Source organism: Eublepharis macularius, chromosome 10, assembly GCF_028583425.1.
Source record: "Eublepharis macularius isolate TG4126 chromosome 10, MPM_Emac_v1.0, whole genome shotgun sequence".
In the NCBI taxonomy this organism is placed as follows: Eukaryota; Metazoa; Chordata; class Lepidosauria; order Squamata; family Eublepharidae; genus Eublepharis; species Eublepharis macularius.
The window spans coordinates 6,122,712-6,142,509 of NC_072799.1; the positions used below are offsets into that span (position 1 = coordinate 6,122,712).

Here is a 19,798-nt window from a genome sequence, read left to right on the forward strand (position 1 = left end):
CCTCATGACAATCACCCTGTGAGGTGGGTGGGGCTGAGAGAGCTCCTAGAAGCTGTGACTGACCCAAGGTCACCCAGCTGGCTTCAAGTGGAGGAGAGGGGAATCAAACCTGGCTCTCCAGATTAGTCCTGCCACTCTTAAGTGACTGACCCAGGGTCACCCAGCTGGCTTCAAGTGGAGGAGTGGGGAATCAAACCCGGCTCTCCAGATTAGAGTCCCGCGCTCTTAACCACTACACCAAACTGGCTCAGATTGTTGGGTGCCTTCCCCTCCCCTTCCATGCCATGTAGCTTTGAAGTTAGAACAAAAACAGGCAGCCTTTTGCATTCCCCACTCTGTAAGACTTATTTTCCCCTTATATGCCTCTGGACTTGACGAAGTAGTAGCAGCTACTTTAGAACACAAACATTGAACGGGGATAGCATATGCAGTGGGATGCCACCTGGGCCTGGCCTTCTCCACACTGCAAGGTAGCATAGATGATCTAATGCAAAGCAGCGCACATGGCTATTCACGCCTCACTTGAAAACAGTGCCACTGGGAACAGCTTTGGGGACTCCAGTCCCACTGAAGTTCAATAGCTACCTGGTTTTATGTGGAAGCCAAACTACAGAAAGAAGTTGTGCAATTCACTCTACTCCAAGGTGGCTTTGGATTCTAGTCCCCAATTCCCCAGGGTGTGTGCGCGCACGAGAGGGGTTATGGCTCAGTGGAAGCGCCTCTGCTTTGCATGCAGAAGGTCCCAGGTTTGATCCCAGCTTCTTCACTTAAAAGCACCAGGCAGTAGGTGATGATAAAGACCTCTCCCCACGATCCTGGATAGCCACTGCCAGTTTGATGGCCTGATTCTGTATAAGGCAGACTTTTCTGCTCCAGTCTGTGTGCGCGCTTCTGGGACTGCTTGCTACTCTTCTTGGTCCCCCATTATCTTTCCACTTGGGTATCTGTTGCCCACCAACAGGTGTTTGGCTGCAGAGAATGTGGTAAGTGCAAAATTAAATTCATACGCGTTTGGCCGCTTGCACCCCAGCATAAGCTCAGGAGCAGCTTCCACTGCAGTTGGAGACATGTCACAATATTATCAGACAATCTTGCTCATATTTGCAAGTGACATAGGATCAGTTACTCCTTAATTAACAAGCTAAGATGGTATGGTCAAGCAAGGTGCCCCAGGTATACAGATTGTACCCTGGTTTTTTTGTTGTTGTCTGTTGTGCTAAGTAAACTGAACTTCAATTAACAGCCAGAAGACATCTGACGTAACAGATTGCATGAAACTGGAAATGAGTCAGGACCTCGATACCCAGAAGCACGAAGACTGATCTGGTGACATTTACTGTCCCCTATATTTAACAAATGGGGCTTGTATACAAATGTCGTCCCCCTCCCCCGCCCCGGGTAACCAGTGTGTGTCTGTGTTATTGAACAGTAAACAACCAGGCCGCTTTACAAAAAAAAAGCATTTACTTGGTCAATGAAAAATAAATACAAGATATTAAGACACTGAAGTGAAGGCAGCATGAACGGAGCTTTCTTGTGGCAGTCCTGTTATATCCAAGCAATACTTAAACGTGGCAAGTTAAAAGGAAGCCGGGCTGAAAACATTAGTTTTGGCACGTGGGGCTTGGCCCCAATGCAAAGACACCGCAGACCTCATGCACAAAGCCCTCGAGTGGCAAAACAGCAGACGTTGTGTTCTACTTTACATGGCACGCGCACAAACACACTGCTTGGTGGTCTTCTTTACTAGGGAGAGCTGCTTATGTCAGAGAGAAGCTAACCTGGGGTCTGCTGGGTGATACAGCTAACGAGGGTACTGCTAGACAACATGAATTTGCACCACTACAACTGGCTTAGGAGGGAACTCCTGTACCAAGCTCCCTTTCGACATGCATTGTTGTTCTCTGCTCAGGGTCCACATACAAGCTGCCTTACGCAAAGTAACACCACTGGCTAATGAAGCCCCGTGCGGACACAACTGATCGGCAATGGCTCTTAAAAGATCCTTGCTACCGAGGCTCCGTTAATGGGGAATGCCAGGGGCTGAATCCTGAACCTACCATGTGGAACTGGTTCCATTTACAAGATGTTCAGCAAACGGCACAAGGGATGTGCATTACTTTTGGAGTTAAACATGCTGTAAGAACAGGGTGGTAGGAAAAGAGGAAGATCTAAAACGAGATGGCTTGACTCAATAAAAGAAGCCACGTCCTCCAGTTTGCAGCATCTGAGCAAGTCTGTTAATGATAGGACTTTTGGGAGGTCTTTCCTTCATAGGGTCGGAGGCGATTTGACGGCATGTCTCTCTCTCTCTCTCTCTCTCTCTCACACACACGCGCGCGCGCGCGCAGGGTGGAGAGGGCCTGACTCAGAGGTTGTGTCAATCACACTGCTTAGAGAGATGCAAAAGGAAATAGCAATGATCTGGGACCCTTAGCTCTGGGCACTACAGAGGAAACATGACTTCAATCCCATTGGAAGACCGCTGAGGACTATTTGGGAAATGGGGGCAACGGGTTCCCTTTTTTACTTGTACCACCTGGGACAAAAAGAGAGTATTTGTCCTTAAGGGAAGTGGGCTGACATTGCTGTCAGGCTGGTGTTTGGAAAAGTTGGCACCCTAGTTCAAAATGGCTCTTGGGCAACCAGCACCTGCGAGTCGCTGAGAGCCAAGCTACAAATGACGAATTACCAAGGAGGTGCACGTGAAGGGAGTCACAATGTTAGCCGGGAAGCTGAGTTTTAAAAGAGATCAGAAGGCTCTGTCAATTTCCCCTCTCTACAGAGCCTCCAAATATCACTGCTCAGGGGGTTTGCTTATTTCCTTTTCGCCTCCTAGAAGGGGAGGTGAAACTGACAGAGCCTTCCAGAGGCAAAGAGGAAATTAACAAGCCCTCTGAGCAGCATCTCCCTGGCTCTGTAGAGAGGGGAAATGGACGAAGCCTTCCGATCTCTTTCAAAACTCAGCTTCCCGGCTAACATTGTGACTCCCTTCATGTGCAGTCCTTGTGTTAATTCGTCATTTGTAGCTTGGCTCTGAGTCACAAACCCAACAGGAGTTGAAGGTTTACCTGATATGCCTCCAGGAAAAAAAAATGGAAAAGAAGCACTCAGTATGCCCAGTTTGACAAACTGTCCTTGGCCCAGTTTGCAGGATCTGAGCAAGTCTGTTAATGATAGGATGTCAGAGCATGAATTTCAGCTATGGTGCTCCTTGACACCAATGGAAGAGGAAATAAAGCATGAAGTTTTGTCAGTGCAAGATTTTTCAAGACAAACTCACTCCTACCACTCCTTCTTAATGGAGTGAAGATTCAAGTGCCGCTTTTACCTCTCAAAAGTAAACTCCACCCATTAGGCCTGGAAGCTAAGCACCTCTCAGAATACAACCCAGTGCTTGCTTTCCCCTGATAACCTACTGCCTCTATGTCACCAGATTCGATGAGAGGGGTCAACATAGGGGGGTGAATATGCTGCAAGGGGGGGGGATCCGCATGCATAGGGGGGTGAATATGCTTCATGGTATGGGAGGGTCTGCATGCATCCCAAAGACCCCACCAAGTAGAAACAAGGAAGTCACCTGACACAACTCAGGGAGCTGGGTGAGACACGAACAATTGTTAGGCAGTTTTGCTCCCTCCCCCAAGCAGTTGTGCTTCATCCTCTGGCATGTGCAGACCCCCATGGCAAAGATCTACACAAATCACAAGTTTATTACAATATGAGTAGTTTATCCGCTTAACAGAACTCTAGTCCATCATGTTTTCTGTCATGATGAAAAGTTAAAAATGCAGCTGGCGCTTGTACAGACGTAACGGCTTTAAGTGCATGGATATTCTCTATTGTTTGAGGAGAAACCGGTTTGCTTGGATGTGGGTTTTAATATGGGCTTGAGCGGATGAGTGATTCTCATACTGTAATAAGTATGTGATTCATGCTGATCTGTATGCCAGCCCCGTTTGGATATTATTCTTGATTAAATAGAATGCTGTGGTTTGTGACGCACTGCGCGTTGGATTTGCCTACTGCTACCATTCAACGTATTTTCCCCAATTGTATCTGACAAAGTGAGCTTCGAGTCATGAAAGCTTATACCTTGGACAACGTGGTGGGTCTTGAAGGTGCCACTGGACTAGAATTCTGTTCTGTTTAAGCCTGCGATATGCACGGCTTGCCGCTTCTGATTAGAGTTGAGCCATTAATGCAACTGTGCACATTATACACTCCAGCCTGCTGACATACAAACACAAGCAGTCATTCGTCTGACCCATGTTGGCACAGGACATATAAAACAAGCTGACCCAGAGTTCAGGTCTCCAAACCCTCTGGATTACTGCCAGGCTCTTCCCAAGTAGTTTTTATACTATGGTTGGCACGTAAAAGGGCTCCCGAACAATACTTGAGCATCTAAGGCCAGAAGGGGCGACAGCAGCTTGCCTCCTTTTCTCCTCCATCCTGATCTTACAGTTCCGAAGGAAGAGTATGGTATCTCACCCCCACTGAAGGTGTGAGACGCTGCTCATGCCCTTCCCATGTAAGGTCTGACACCTTTCCAAGCTGTTACATTAGCACAAGAGGGAGGAAGCGCAGGGCGTTGTCACAGAAAGGGTGAGAAGAGAAAAGCATGGAGCTTTGGTAAGTGGTGCAGAGTTTTAAGACGAAAAACCAGAGCAGCAGGTCGTGCAATATTCAGGCAACACCACGCCCTAGGAAGTCAAGACCTTTTGGAATTAAGACCTGGACGCTGGGAACAACGCGAGTGCCGTGCTGAAAATGACAGCGTTTAATCAAGTCCTCCCCTCTCCTCTCACCACCAACCAGCAGTGGATGGTGGTTGCCAGATACATGAGATGACGCCACAATAAGTCTCAGGCTGCCTAAAGATGACGGGGTGGGGAGAGAGAGAGCTCTCAGTGCCGCAGATCCTGGTGAATGTCCTGTGCTGAGCATAAAGTGCAGCGGTGCCCCAAGTCTGAAGAGCTGGAGATGGGCAAAGCGAACACAAGGTCGCCATGACTGCCGGGTCGGGTCAGAGTCTACGGTCACCCCAGCAGAGGTCTATCCCTCTCCTGAACCCTCACTGCTGCTGCCCGGGTCCCAGCCCAGCCCTTGCGGCAATGCTCCGGGACTTCGGCTTAGACTCAGCCAGCGGCAGTGCAGATCTGGGCGATGATGCCCGGAGGTGAGAAGAGTGCCCACGCGGTCCACTGGCACTCTCTTCATTATGCCACCCCAAGAAGTAGCTTCGTTTGAGATCCAGCCCCGAATTGCTGTGTTCGGAAGAGGGGACAGTGCAAATAAGCGAGAAGAACAAAACAAAAGAGAGCTACTCAGCAGCCTGTTTTTAGGCATCTAGAAAGAGATGTGAGCCAAAGGGAAGAGGTGGCAAGGGGGTGCAGGCTTTGCCACTCTCCAAGGGAAGGGCTGGAAGAGCAGAGCAGTTTTCTTGGCTGGATCATAAGCAGCGATATTTTTGTCCTCCACAACAGAAATTCTGTTGGGGCTCCAAGGAGGAGGCAGCAGCCCCTTTTAAAGTTAAGAAGTCCAGACAGGTGCCCCAGGCCAAGCAGAAGAGAGGGAAGGAAGGACTGCGGCTTTCTTTTTAGTTGCTATTTTTTAAAAAAGCACCTGGAAAATATGAAGCCACTTTTAAAGTGGTCGAGGAGGGGGAAAGCTTTTTTAAAAATGCTATTTACGAGCCACTACTTCGGCTTAAAAGAAACAGTTGATACCCAGGATGTCATTTGGTTTTCAAAAAGGCTTTACTCCCTCGAGGAAAAAAAAAGTGATTTACAAAACAAAAAACAGCCTGCATCAACTCTCCAGAAGAGAGGTTTGACAATATTAATCCAAATATCACGCTATTTAATTCCCCAATAAAACATTGGAAAAAAAGTGCCTACAATCTCTTTCTAACACTTTTGCTACATATAAAATCTCCAGCTAATAGGAATCTTATGGTACCAACCCTCTAAAACAGTTAAGATATATACACATTTTGGGGGGTGGGGGGATATTAACAAACAGAATATTACAAAGTATTAAAGAAGGCAACTCTTCTCGTTTTCACTTGAAGTTGGCGTAATCTGAAAAGGCGTCGATGTATTCCTGAACCACTTTGTAGCAGAATTCGTACTGTTCCTGGGGTGGGGGGGGGGTGGGGAGAGAGAAAGGAGAGATTTAGTGACAGAATGAACTGAATCACATTAAAGCGAAGCCAGGCTTTAAACTCCCGATTCAGAGCAAGGATGGGAAATTTTGGAAAGGTTTACTACGGGAACTACTCCCTCCCCCCAACTCAGAACTTAAGACCGCCATGCCGGATCGGACCAGTTCTCCATCTAGTCCAGCCTATTTTTTTTAAAATAGATTTTATTTAAGAAATAGAAAAAACAATTGATAGGGCATAGAACCTTATACAGAAAGCTGTTAAATAAATCTAAGAGATTATGAGGCTAATAGTTTCCTAGAATGAGTAAATGTTGGAACTAATAGTAACTGTTTATCATATTATGTGCAAAATTGTCATCAATTGCCTCACATATAATAACTAAAAATATATATTAAAATAGCAATTTATGATATTAAAAGCTCTCCAGAATGAGCAAAGGCTGGAATTAAATATGGGGAATCTTCCCTTTAGATAAATGTAAAATTTAAAAAAAAATTTGTTTGTTTCTTCTCCCTGTTGGAATATCATTTTTCTTAGTAGTTTCTTATTATTTTGTATGCTAACGGATTAACATGTTAAATAAATAATCGCTAATTCTTTTACTGAAGATGAGTTTGCTAATTGTAGATAAATAAACATAACAATGAATTAACTCATTGTTGACAGATGGAATTTTTTTTTAAATTGTTTTTTATTTTTCTTAGTTGTCTATACATTTGATTACTTATATTCTTGCCTAGAGTAATTGTTAAGTTTTGCTTTGTTTTGAACTAAAACGAATCTAATGTTGATAAATACCATCTAGTCCAACCTAGTGGTCACATAGTGGCCGACCAAAAAGGGCTCAGAGACGGAGACCTTCCCCTGTTGCCGCCTCCCAGCACTGGCACCCAGAGATCGGCTGCCTCTATACGAAGGTCCTCCCTTCAGTCACCATGGCTAGTAGACAAGGACGGACCTCTCCTCCACAAAACCAGCTTTTAAAGCTAACTAGGCTTCTGGCCGTTACTGCCTCCGCTGGGAGTGAATTCCGGTGTTTAATTACTCGCTGAGTAAAGAAGTATCCTTGAGCCATTTCAAGCTGAGCTCAGCTACGGTTTTGGCTGCGGCTCCCTTCCTGGCAATGTTTTTCACAAAGGCTCACCAAGAACTGTCCGATCCAGAATCAAGATTTGTGGGTTTCGCCCACCGTTGGATCAGACCAAAGCTAGACAACTGCAGCTCCAGGCCTGCGTGGATGCTTTGCCCACAGATGGTCCCAGGTTCAACTGTGAGCACCGCCAGTTAAGAGACTCTCAGGCAGCAGGGCGGGCAAAGGCCCGAGGCCCTGGACAGCTGCTGCCAGTTAGGGCAGGCACTGCTGGGCTATGCCCTGACTCTCACAGTCCTGCATGTACAGCTTCACCGTTCAAACATGGCTCCTACACAGCAGGAGAGAAAGAAGTTGCCACGTGGCTGAAGGTAAACTCTGAAACTGCCATTCATTCGAGCACAGAGGGATCAGCACCACTGTGCAAGGCCATGGAGGGAGACAACTGTCCTTCCTTATCCAGCTGGAGGAATGAGGTGTAAGTTGACAGGTGGAGGAATGAGCCCAGGCGACACCAGGGCTACAGGGAGAAGAATGCCTATAGATCAGAACCTCCCCCCCCCAACAAAGGTTCACGCTTACCAGTGTTTGGACCATGTGCGGCCTCTGTAACCTCAAGCTCTTCACCGTCTGAAAGACATCCAGAATCCCCTCTGCTTTGACTCTTTCCAAAACAGTGCCCAGTGCACAGAAGGTCCCTGTTCGTCCTGCTCCAGCACTTCAGGGGGGTAGGGTGGGGAGGGGGAACACAAAGGAGGGGGGTGGGCAGAAGAAAGGGTGAGCGGCCTTGGAGTTCGGCAATAATCCCAACCCAGAGATCAGGGATCCCACACGCTGGGTTGCTGCTGGGATTACAAGTTCGTCTTTTGGAGGACAGGCCTGCAGTGATGTGCTCCCGTGGAAAGGAGACAGATGGGCAGCTCTTACTCTATCGCCGCTTCAGCACACGGAACTGGCTTCCTGTCGTGGGCGGGGGCTCACCCCCACCCCCACGTTCTGGTAGCAGGTGGCCACCCGGTCCCACAGATGGTTGTTATTGTTGGGTCATGCGTGTCCCGCTACCTTTTAAAAACTGCACTCTTGATTTTACTGATGTTTTATCTGGTTTTAAATTAATGTGTTGTGTTATATTACATATATTGCTTTGCTCTGAGCTCGCTTGCGGGGAGAGCAAATTAGAATGATTTCGAAAATAAACACAACTCGGGCAAAGGTGCACACAAACATGCAGCAGTAGCAGCTTGTTGGGTGCTACTGCAGATGCCACACCAGCTCCCTTACCACAATGCCCACTCCCTGCCTTCCTCTCTTGTCACCGTGGGTATAGGGGTACTCACCCTAACAAGTGGTTAATGCTAATCAGGAGTCCTGCTGAACGAGGCTGTGACCCTTCTCCCCAGAGTATCAAACCACGGTTTCCAACCAAGGTTAAACAGGAAAACTTGTTTTGCATTAGCTGCCCTTTCCTGCCTACGCTTTTGATGGTTAACAGGGAGTTATACCCAAAAGGTCCGCTCAAGTTTACCACCCCCCATTAACAAATTCACTCCTCTGCAAGTGAAGGATGGCACAACTGCTACACCCCACATGGCAGCCCCCACCAGATACCAGCCTAGCGGTAACACACATGGTGTGCCTAGCATCAGGTGCATGAATCACATGCAAGTTTAACAGGACCATCAACTATGGTTGCTCGCTGGAGATACACACATGCTGCAGGAGCTAGAAAATGTTCTCTGAGAGTTTTCACGGACGGATTTTGCTTTGCATTTGCCTGGCTGCTTTATGTCTGGAACGAAATCTTATCCACAGACGCCTCGTGTGTGGTTGATGCCCTCTTTGTCCAACACGTGCCTCTGAGATGCTCGGCCTTGCTGATTCTCGCCCGTTACGCAACACAACCTGCGAGCTAGCCACTCCCGAGAAAGCTTCGGGTCGTGTACACAACCAGCTCGATTACCTGCAGTGGACAGTGATGGGGTGGTTTCCTGACTGCTGCTGCTGTTTCTGCACAGCGGCAATGATGTTGATCATTCCCTTCCCGTCGGTGGGGATGCCGACCTCCGGCCAGCCGTGAAAATGGAACTGTCGGATCTGCCGGCTTTTGTTTTCCTGGCCAAACCAAACGGAGAAAGATTCAGAAAAAAAAACCCCTCTGCCTGAGTCCAGGGAGACTCCCCGAAACACTGGTGCAATTTAAGGGAAGGGGACGGCTGGTGCTACGTGCCAAGAGGCAGGCTGTTGGAAGCGATCTTCCTTTTTGTAAAATCAAAAAGAGTCCAGTAGCACCTGTTAGACTAACCAACTTTATTGTAGCGTAAGCTTTCGAGAATCACAGTTCTCTTCGTCAGATGCATACCTCAAATGCATGCACCTGACAAAGAGAGCTGTGATTCTCAAAAGCTTACGCTACAATAAAATTGGTTAGTCTTAAAGGTGCTACTGGACTCTTTTAGATTTTGCTACTACAGACTAACACGGCTAACTCCTCTGCTTCTTTTTTGTCACGTGCTTTTCCTTCCCCTGCACAAGGTTAAAGCTGCTGTTGGGAGGGCTGATCGGACGAGCAGCTGACTGGGGAAGGAATCAGAGGGAAGTCGTAGTGGAAGGTTCTCTTTGCAAGCATTAAGATTCCAGTCCAGTGGAACCTTAAAGACCAACAAGATTTCCAGGGTATAAGTTTTCAAGAGTCAAAACTCTCCCCGTCAGATAAAACTAGGAGCTGAGCTCCCTGAGCCCTTATATCCCAGAAGGTGGAATATAAGGGCTCGGGTGTTAGCAGTCAGACCCCTCCTCACTGCTAAGAGGGCAGCTTATGGGTGGAATATCATAACTGCCCCTCAGAAGTCCAAGGCACTGCCTGGCCCACAGTGGATGCCAGCCAGGCGGGAGACTGGAAAATTACCAGAGTGTGAGTCAGAGTGGCTGATTGACTGATGCTCCTCCATGCCTCTGAGATGCATAACTCAAGATGATGAGGCCTTACCTTGTCAATGCCCAATAGTTCAACTGCACCCACTTACCCTAATCATAGCTATTCAGCAAACGAGTGGCTTTTCCCATCCAGTGCTTAAAGGGTCATCAAGCACCATGTTCACCTCGAATCCACCTCAGATAGGAACCATCAAAGCTCTCTCAACTTATTGGTCCAACATTCGGACAACCCATTAAGTTATTGTTTTGGGGGCAAAGACGACGACTTGCCCCAGAGAGCATTTTGCCCTATAACTAGGTTCCCTAGCCCCCACTGAGTGTGTTTGTGTTCTGGATCTGTCCATAAATCCGTTTGGGCTTCTCTTCTTCTCCTTGTGAAACGCCGGACGTTTTGTTGCTGCCTTCATGGGCCTCTATCTTTGAGACTGGTAACTATCGTCCTCCCCAAAACTGCTTTCTCCCCCTTTCCTCCCCGACTTTCTTAGTTAGCCTTGAATGCATGCTGCGTGTGGTTTCTGTATGTTTGCCCTTTCTTTAATTAAAAAAACCTTTCTGGTTGAACATCTACCTGGCTTATTTGAGAGTTCTCTAAGGGAACAATAGGTGGAGAATCCCAGTTACTCCTTCTCGCCTGTCTCCTCTAAGTTAATCCTCCCAATTAATTAGATCCAGAGGATCTAATTAGATCCACATTAAAAATGGCATCATCCAGAAACCGGTGGGAGAACACTTTAATCTACCAGGACATTCCATCAAGGATTTAAAGGTCACCATAGTTCAACAGAAACATTTCAAAAACAAAATCCAATGGGAAGCTGCTGAATGGAAGATTTTGACTTACCGTGAAGCTTCCTTTCTTGGTGGTCCAGGAGTGGGGCAGTCATAACTAGTGGGTAGCTCCTCCTCCAACTCTTTCGCAGGGGCCGGACAAAAAACTTGCGATCCTTGGGGGAGGGGCTTCCAGGAGTCCTCAGTTCCTTTTCAAGCCCTCGCCGGTGTCACCAGGATTCTGCAACAGTCTGTCATTTCCTGCTACACAGAACTAAAATACCAACTGATCAACGTGATCCAACCAACTAAAAAGCCCCCTAAGCACAGGGAGGCTGTAACTATGGTAAAACCCCCATTTCTATACTTTAGCTAAGCGCCTGATATTTGAACTCCCATTCCATCCCCTTTATGTTATTTTTACTGTTATAATTATCAGGGTGGGTACTGACTGCCCCACTCCTGGACCACCAAGAAAGGAAGCTTCACGGTAAGTCAAAATCTTCCATTCTCTAGTGGTCCGGAGTGGGGCAGTCATAACTAGTGGGATATATGCTTAGCAGTGTTCCCGCAGGGTGGGTATTCTACTGTTCCAAAACCCTCTGTAACACCCTCCTGCCAAATGCTGCCTCCGCAGAGGCCCACTGATCTATTCTATAGTGTTTGGTGAATGTATGCACTGACCTCCAGGTTGCCGCTTTGCATATTTTTTCTAAGGAGGGGAAAGACCTATAAGCTGCCGAGGTAGCCGCCCCTCTAAGGGAGTGGGCTTTGATCCCCTCCGGAGGTGGAAGGTTCCTGGATTTGTATGCCAACTCAATACATTCCCTGATCCATCTGCTTAATGTAGACAGGGAAACCTTCTTACCCATAGAGCCACCTTTGAAGGAGACAAACATGCTCTCCACCTCCCGAAAGGAGCTAGTTCTGTCTAAATAGAAACTCAGTGCCCTTCTGACATCTAACATGTGCCACTCCCTTTCCTTATGATGTTTGGGATTGGCACAGAAGGAGGGCAGGACGATGTCTTCCCCCCTATGAAAAGATGTGTTAACCTTCGGGATGAAGGCTGGATCTGTCCGTAAGACTACCCTGTCCTGATGAAAAACACACAGCTCCCTGTTTACTGAGAGTGCCCCTAACTCAGAAACCCTCCTAGCCGAAGTCAGTCCTACTAGGAAGATAGTTTTAAGGGACAGGATTTTCAGAGAGCAGGTAGCCATTGGTTCAAAGGGCTCCCTTGTGAGTGCCTTTAACACCACATTAAGGTTCCACGTCGGGAAGCGGTGAACCTGGGGCGGGTTTAGCAGCATAGTCCCCCTCAGGAATCTCTTCACATGAGGATGTGAGGTGAGGGAGGTACCAGACTTGGAGCCTCTAATGGCCGATATTGCCGCCACTTGTCGCTTGAGAGTACTAGTACTCAGTCCCTTTTCCAGACCGTCCTGAAGAAAGAGGAGGATCTGTTTCACATGCGCCGAGGTGGGATCATGGCCTCTACGGTCACACCAGATTGCGAACGATTTCCATGTCTTGTAGTAACTTCTGTTCGTAGACCCCTTCCGTGATGCCAACATAGTGGTAATCACCTTCTCAGAGTAGCCTAACTTCTTGAGTTGTCCATGTTCAACCGCCAGGCCGTCAGCCTCAACGATGCTGGATCCGGGTGCCGGATTTCTCCTTGGGACAACAGGTCCTCTCTGAGCGGCAGAGTCCACCGTTCCGACTGGGACAATCTCATGAGGTCCTGAAACCACGGTCTCCTTGGCCAGAACGGTGTGATCAGAATGACATTCGACCTCTGTTCCAGGATTTTCTGCAGTACCTTGGGTATGAGCTTTATCGGAGGGAAGGCGTATAGGAGTGCCCGTGGCCACTCCTGGCTCAGTGCATCTGTTCCTTTCGCCTCCTGTTCTTTGAACCTCGAAAAGAATTGTGGTATCCTTCTGTTGGCTAGCGTGGCAAACAGATCCATTTCTGGAGCACCAAACCTGTGGCATATCATGGAGAACACCTGTTTGTTCAATGTCCATTCCGCCTGGTCTACAGTGTTTCGGCTCAGCCAGTCTGCCACTGAGTTCTCCTGACCTGCTATGTGGCTTGCCTTTAGCGACTTGATGTTTCTTTCCGCCCAGATGAATATCTCGTTCGCCACTGTCATCAGGTGTTTGGATCTCGTGCCTCCTTGCCTGTTTATGTAGGCTTTCGCCGTCATGTTGTCGGTGTTCACCAAGACATCTTTGTCCTTTAGGTCCGCTGTGAACTCTAGTAGTCCGTTTCTTATTGCCTTGAGTTCCAGGAGGTTTATGCTGGCTTCCCTTTCTTCGTGGAGCCACACCCCTTGTGCCATCCTGTCCTTGGTGTGCGCTCCCCACCCTTTCAGGCTGGCATCCGTCGTCATCACTGTTCTGTTTGTTTCCCTGAGCGGGGAGCCCTCCGTGAACCTGGCTGGTACCAGCCACCAGTCCAGTTCCCTGGACAATGCTTGGGGAACCTCCACAATCCTGTGCCACCGTTGGGCTATGGCCGTCTGATGGGGGCGTAGGAACCTCTGTAGGGGTCTGGTATGAAACCTGGCCCACTGAATGGTATCTTGGCAAGACACCATCATGCCCTGAAGCTTGGCCAGGTGCATAACCTCCACTCTTCGTTTTGTCTGTATCTCCCTTACTAGGGAGAGAATTTTCACCCGTCTCTCCGGGGATACGTAGGTTTTGCCCACAACCGTGTCTACTACCATCCCCAGATGTACGATTCTCTGAGCTGGTATAAGGATGCTTTTCTGACGATTTATGATGAAACCATGACTCTCTAGACAGTTGATCGTCGTTGTTACTGCTGTCTCCGCGGATTGGAGGGATGGTGCTTTTATTAGGATGTCGTCGAGGTACGGCGACAGGGCTACTCCTTGGGTTCTGAGGAAGGCCACCAAGGTAATCAGTACTTTGGTAAACACCCTCGGAGACGATTTCAGGCCGAAGGGAAGGGCTGTGTACTGGTAGTGCCTCCCATCGTAGGCAAAGCGCAGGAATTTCCTGTGGTCTTGCCGAATAGGAATGTGTAAATAGGCCTCGGAGAGATCTATCAATGCAAGGAAGTCCCCATGTTGGATGGCCGCCGTGGTAGACTTCATTGTTTCCATTTTGAATTTTCTGGACCTTATGTGCAGATTCAGCCACTTGAGGTCCAGAATGGCCCTGACTTCTCCATTCTTCTTTGGCACGGTGAAGAATACTGAGTACACGCCCTGTTTCCTGTACTGTTTTGGCACTGGCTCTATCGCCTTGATCTGCAAAAGGTGGTTGATGGCCGCTTTTATGTCCTTGTGTTTCGTCTGTGATCGGTTTCGGAACACCTGGATAAAGCGTCTGCGAGGTGTCTTCTCCAATTCCAGGGAGTAGCCCATGGATACTGTTTCCAGTACCCATCGATCTGACACTGTCCTTTTCCATTGTGACGCGAAGGTCTGAAGGCGTCCCCCGACTAGCCCCGTCTTCCCAGGGTACAAGTAGTCATGCCTGGTTATTTTTCTTCTGACCCTTTGGCTGGAAGGAAGACTTCCTGAAGGTAGAGGATCTGTTGTCTGATCTGTGTCTCGGTTGCCACCGGTTTTTGAATGGTCTGTCCGATTGTTGTCTGGCAGGTCTTTTGAGATCCCGAAAGGATTGCTTCCATTTATACTTGGGGTCTTTCTTCTTTGAAGGTAGAACCTTCTTCTTTTCTGCATTCTCTACTAGGTACTTGTCTAGGGCGTCACCAAACAGTTTTTCCCCTGAATATGGTATCGCTGCCACCTTGCTGCGTGCTGGAGGGTCCACATCCCAATTCCTTAACCATGTGTTCCTCCTCGCCGCGACATTGAAACCCATGGCCCTGGAGGACATTTGGAAGGAGTCCAGGGTGGCGTCTGCTGCGAAGGCTGCTGCCAGTGCTATCTTCTTTACTTCGTTCTTTATCTCTTTCGGTACTTCCCTGCCAGCTGCTGCCAAGTCGGAGGCCCAGGTGTAGGCTGCTCTCGCGAACAGAGACCCAGTGGCCGAGGATCTAAGAGATGCCGCTGATGCCTCAAAGTCCCTGCGCAGGGCCTGCTCAATTTTCTTATCAGAAGGGTCCTTTGGCATACCTTCTGCGTCCATGGGGAGTACCGAGGTAGTTGCTAGACTGGTCACTGGATCATCTACCATGGGGAGCTTGATTTTCCTTGCATCATCTGGACCTAGGGCGTAAAACTTATGAAAGATAGATTGGTAAAGTTTTGGCTTTGCAGGGTTATCCCATTCCGTCCTCAGAACATCATGGAAGATCGCAGGTAGAGGCACTCCAGTAGATTTGGGCCCCATCTTTGGGAGCGCTCTCTCTAGGCCTTGTGGATAGGGAGTTTCTGTCTCTGATTTACCTGCCGCTGGTGTTGATATTTCTAAGGTCCTTAGTACCTTTGCCAGTAATTTGGAGTACATATCAGGTGGAAATAGTCTGGGTTGTATTTTATCCATATCCACCTCTTCCTCCTCTGACAACTCCCCTTCCTCACTCCCTGATGATTGAGTTGATAACTCTGAACTGCCCTGGGATTCTTCTGACTCACTGGACAATTCTTCTAACCACTCGCTGGGCTTTCTCTTTTTTGCTTTAGTTTTAACGGAAGTTAGGAGTTTTCTCTTCCCCTTAGAGGTGCTAGACTCTTTTCTGTCTCTTTTCTGGCTAGCTGTACGGCCTTTAAGGTCCTTAACAGCATTATCAATTCCTTTTTTGATTTCAGCTTGCAGCCAGGCCAAGATGTTTGCTTTAGCCTCAGGGCCTGCAAGGTCAGGGTCACTGCTTCCTGACGGCCCCCCTTGGACAGTGTGAAGCTGTGTTAGTCTTTCTGGGGAGTCCATGGTATTGGAGTCTGACTCCATCTGCTTTTCTCTGTTACTGGCCTGGGACGCCATTCCCGCCAAAAACTTTCCTCCTAAAGTGAAAGTAAGCGTGGGCGGGAATTAGAAGGAGAGAAACGGCTGCATTTCCCCCCCCCCCCCACCATACCCCTCTGGAGTATTCCGGGGTTTCTTGCTATCATTCAGTTTTGCCAAGCCATCAGCGGGTCTACCCGTTCTGATAGAGAGGGAACCCTGTAGCTTTGAAGTTACTCCGTTTCCCTCCATTTCGCTCACAACCACCCAGGCTCTATCAGAGGCCCTCCTGGTTCAGCCGATTCCCCCTCCCCCCCCCGCCGTTTTCGGAGGCTCGAGAAACCTCTCCGCGGGGTTTTACTCACAGTCCGTGCGTTTGGCGCGCTTTAGAGGCCTCCGCTGTCCCGGAGCTCTCGGCTTCCTATGGAACGTGCACGCGCACGCAGCGTCGATCCCCGTCGTTTCGTTCCAGCCTCGGCAGGGGCCGGGTCCTAGCTATCTAGGATCGTCGGCCCCGCGCTCGCTTTTGCGACTCTCTTGCCGCTGCCGCCTGTTCCGGCGGTGGGGGGGGGGGGGAGGGAGGGGGGGTGGAGGACCAAGCCTTCCTTTCCCCAGCGAGCCCGCGCCTGTTCTGATTCCTTCTCAGTCTTGGTATGATCGCAGCTCTTCAGAGCTCGAAAAATCCATGTCCGCCTGCTGAGCAGGGCCGGAAAAAACTGAGGACTCCTGGAAGCCCCTCCCCCAAGGATCGCAAGTTTTTTGTCCGGCCCCTGCGAAAGAGTTGGAGGAGGAGCTACCCACTAGTTATGACTGCCCCACTCCGGACCACTAGAGAATTGGAATTCATATATAAATTTGACTCGGTCAGACTTGGACTGAATGACTCTGGATGGTTATCTCATTACCAGACGTAACTGCCTTCAGGCATTCTATTCAGGTTCTTCTATGGAGGGGAGGGGGTCACACTCAGCGTGGACTGTGCACTCCACCTCTTTCATGACTTATTTACATTTACATGACCCTCACTCCTTGCACCCTCTCCCCCCTCCCCTTGCCACCTATATATCTCTGGCCAGTTTCTTCATACCCTCCATGCATCTGACGAAGAGAGCTGTGGCTCTCGAAAGCTTATGCTACAATGAAGTTGGTTAGTCTTAAAGGTGCTACTGGACTCTTTACCAATTAATTAGGAGACTGCCTATTTGGGTAACACAGCATTCTCCATTCCTATATATATCTGACAAAGGAAGCCTTGATTATGCCCTGGACATCTTATTGGTCTTTAAAAGTGCTACTGGACTTGAATCTTGCTCTTCTACAACAGACTGACATGGTTACCTGACTGAAAGTATTTCCAAGGATTAGAATCAGGAACCAAGGAGGGGAAATGGCATCAACATATGCAGCACTGATGTCCTTGGGATAGATGAAGCGAGCCAAGGGCTCAGTGGAAGAAATGAACAGGAGAGGAGGCCCCAGTGGGTCCAGCCAGAGAGAGGATAGGTGAAAGCGCTGGGAAGAGGCAGGACAAAAGGCAGTGAACCGGTCTGCACGGGGTCTCCACACATACCCTGGTGTTTGCCACCAGCAGATCTCGCACTGTGTAGCTCTCACACTCCTCCTCTTTCTTCAGCTCCACAGTGATATCTCCGTAAGATACAGAGCCGTCAGAAGGCCAGTACTGGGCACATTTTTCCTGAGGAGGCAGTAAAACGGGTGGGGAAATGAGAAACAAGATACAGAAGGCAAAGCAGTACACCCCGTCCAGATCTCCTTTCAATGGATGCCATTCTTTCAGGAGGGACAACATTATACTGGCCTCAAAAGAAGACTTGGAAGTTTAAATAGTAGACAAATGCAGGCCAGTTTAAATCTTGCCAAAATATACAACCCCTGCTATTGCAAGATTATGAATGAAACACGTTTGCTCGGGATAGCTCAGTTCTGATTCTAAACACAGAGTTTAGGTTTCCTTGGTGCAGAATTTCCGTATGTCTTAACTGGCCGTCTTCAGCTCAGTAAATGAGTCCTCCCAATTCATTATGGGATGCAGGGGCTCCAGCGGCAGGCAGGTATAACACAGGAGATGCTAGGCAATTTGCAGCGCTCAGGTACAGCTAAATAATTAACCTAGCACGTTTATATCCCTTGTCCTTCCTCCAAAGAGCTCAGGGCAGCATGTGTAGTTCTCCATTCCCCCATTTTATCCTCACCAGAGCCCTGCGAGGTAGGTTGGGTTGAGAGCGGGTGACTGGCCCAAGGTCAGCTGGTGAGCTTCCCAGCAGAGTGGGATTTGAACCCAGATCTTCATCTGACTTTCCTACCACTACATCACATTGCACTCATATGGTTTAACATCACTGTGTAATTGTCTATTAAATGTACACCCTGCTGTTCCTCTGAAGAGCTCACGGCGCCTTTGGCAAGGTGCCCAGATAAGCTCTCATGTGGTCTGTTTACAGGGCTTCGCGTCGGCAGCAGAAAAGAGCCTCCAAGATTGTGCTCATCTCTCACTTCGCAGTAACTCACCTGACCCCTCTCTTCCAGCTCTGTCAACATAACAATGGAGCAGGACTTCCACTCCCAGATCATCCGCCAGAAGTCCTCTATCGTGTGCTGGAGTGGGCCTTGGCTGGCAATGTAGGAGTCCTTCTGGCGATAGCCCTGGAATTTTAATACACGGTTACTGGGAAGCGGCACACAGCGGCCGATCAAAATCTCTCTTTTCACCCCTTTTCTGATGGCAGGAATGCCGCTGCTGTTGAGGGGTCCTTCATTAGCATGAAAAGATGGTGACCGAGAAGCCAGATGGGAATGGGAAGCTCCCACAAACTCAAGAAGACTGGGATCCAACCTTTTCTTCCAGAACAAAGCTTGAAATATAGAGTACCTCATTGGAAAAGAAAAGGAAAGGGAAAAGAGCCACTCACATCTATAAAAGAAGCGTTCACATAATCTGTGTTTTCTTCTCCCCTCTTCACTGGAATGATCACTCGGTTGAACTCATCTATAGAAAAAAGCAAGGGAACATGAAAACCATTTCAGTTGACAGCGACATTACACACAACAGGTGTGATCTATTAGAAATACTCTGCAGTGTGATTTCAGGCAGAGATGTTGGTGAAGGGCTGAAACCCTTAGGCGAGCCCGTGAATTTGTGCAGCAACATTAGAGGAGAGGAAGCCCACTTCAAACAAGAGGGACGTGGTGGGTGGGACCCAAAGATTCAGAAGGGCAAAAGGAGTCCTTCACACTCCAATATACATGCACCCATATGTTGGATTCCAATACACACACACATACTGCATACACATTTCATAAGCAAGTACCGATTGGATACATACAACCATCGTAAGCAGGTAAGCGGATAACATTCATTTGCAGATCTAATTCAATTTATTTTTATGCACACAGATCAAGACGGGTAGCCGTGTTAGTCGGTCTGTAGCAGCAGAAAAGAGCAAGAGTCCAGTAGCACCTATAAGACTAACAAAAATTGTGGTAGGGTATGGGCTTCCGTAAGCCACAGCTCATTTAAGCCACAGATTTAGGAACCTGATGAAGTGAGCTATGGCTCATGAAAGCTTATATCTTCCACAAATGTTGTTAGTCTTAAAGGTGCTACTGGATGCTGGCTGAAGGACACACCACCACCTGCAGTCTATTTTGCACTTTCTGCACTTTATTGACTGTTCATTGACTGTATATATTTTCAGACAAGAGTGGTTGGTTACTGAATCTGTCAGAGGCTGTATGAATATTGCACACTTATTTATGAATCGTATATTTATGAATTATATAAACTAGATGTGATTTATGCATTTCATGCACCTTGAATTTGAATAACTTCTAGTTGACTGGTTAATTTTGTAGAGGGGACTATATTATTCTCAGCTGATTGCATATCCCCAAGATTTGGTCTTTTTAATTTGGCTACTGGAC

General features: G+C 48.3%; 1 protein-coding gene across 4 annotated transcripts in view; it reads right to left on the bottom strand.

Moving 5' to 3' along the window:
- Window positions 1-5,844: 5,844 nt before the first annotated feature.
- PTPRA (protein tyrosine phosphatase receptor type A) overlaps window positions 5,845-19,798 on the bottom strand; it is a 199,335-nt gene continuing 185,381 nt past the window's right edge. For all 4 annotated transcript variants that reach the window (XM_054990372.1, XM_054990369.1, XM_054990371.1 and 1 more), the window contains 6 exons: window positions 18,787-18,863; window positions 18,386-18,520; window positions 17,427-17,552; window positions 9,223-9,374; window positions 7,845-7,980; window positions 5,845-6,141 (listed from right to left, as the gene is read on the bottom strand). In XM_054990372.1, coding sequence (XP_054846347.1) covers window positions 6,067-6,141; window positions 7,845-7,980; window positions 9,223-9,374; window positions 17,427-17,552; window positions 18,386-18,520; window positions 18,787-18,863 — 701 coding nt within the window. In that variant the 3' untranslated portion in view covers window positions 5,845-6,066. The remainder of the gene's footprint in view (window positions 6,142-7,844; window positions 7,981-9,222; window positions 9,375-17,426; window positions 17,553-18,385; window positions 18,521-18,786; window positions 18,864-19,798) is intronic.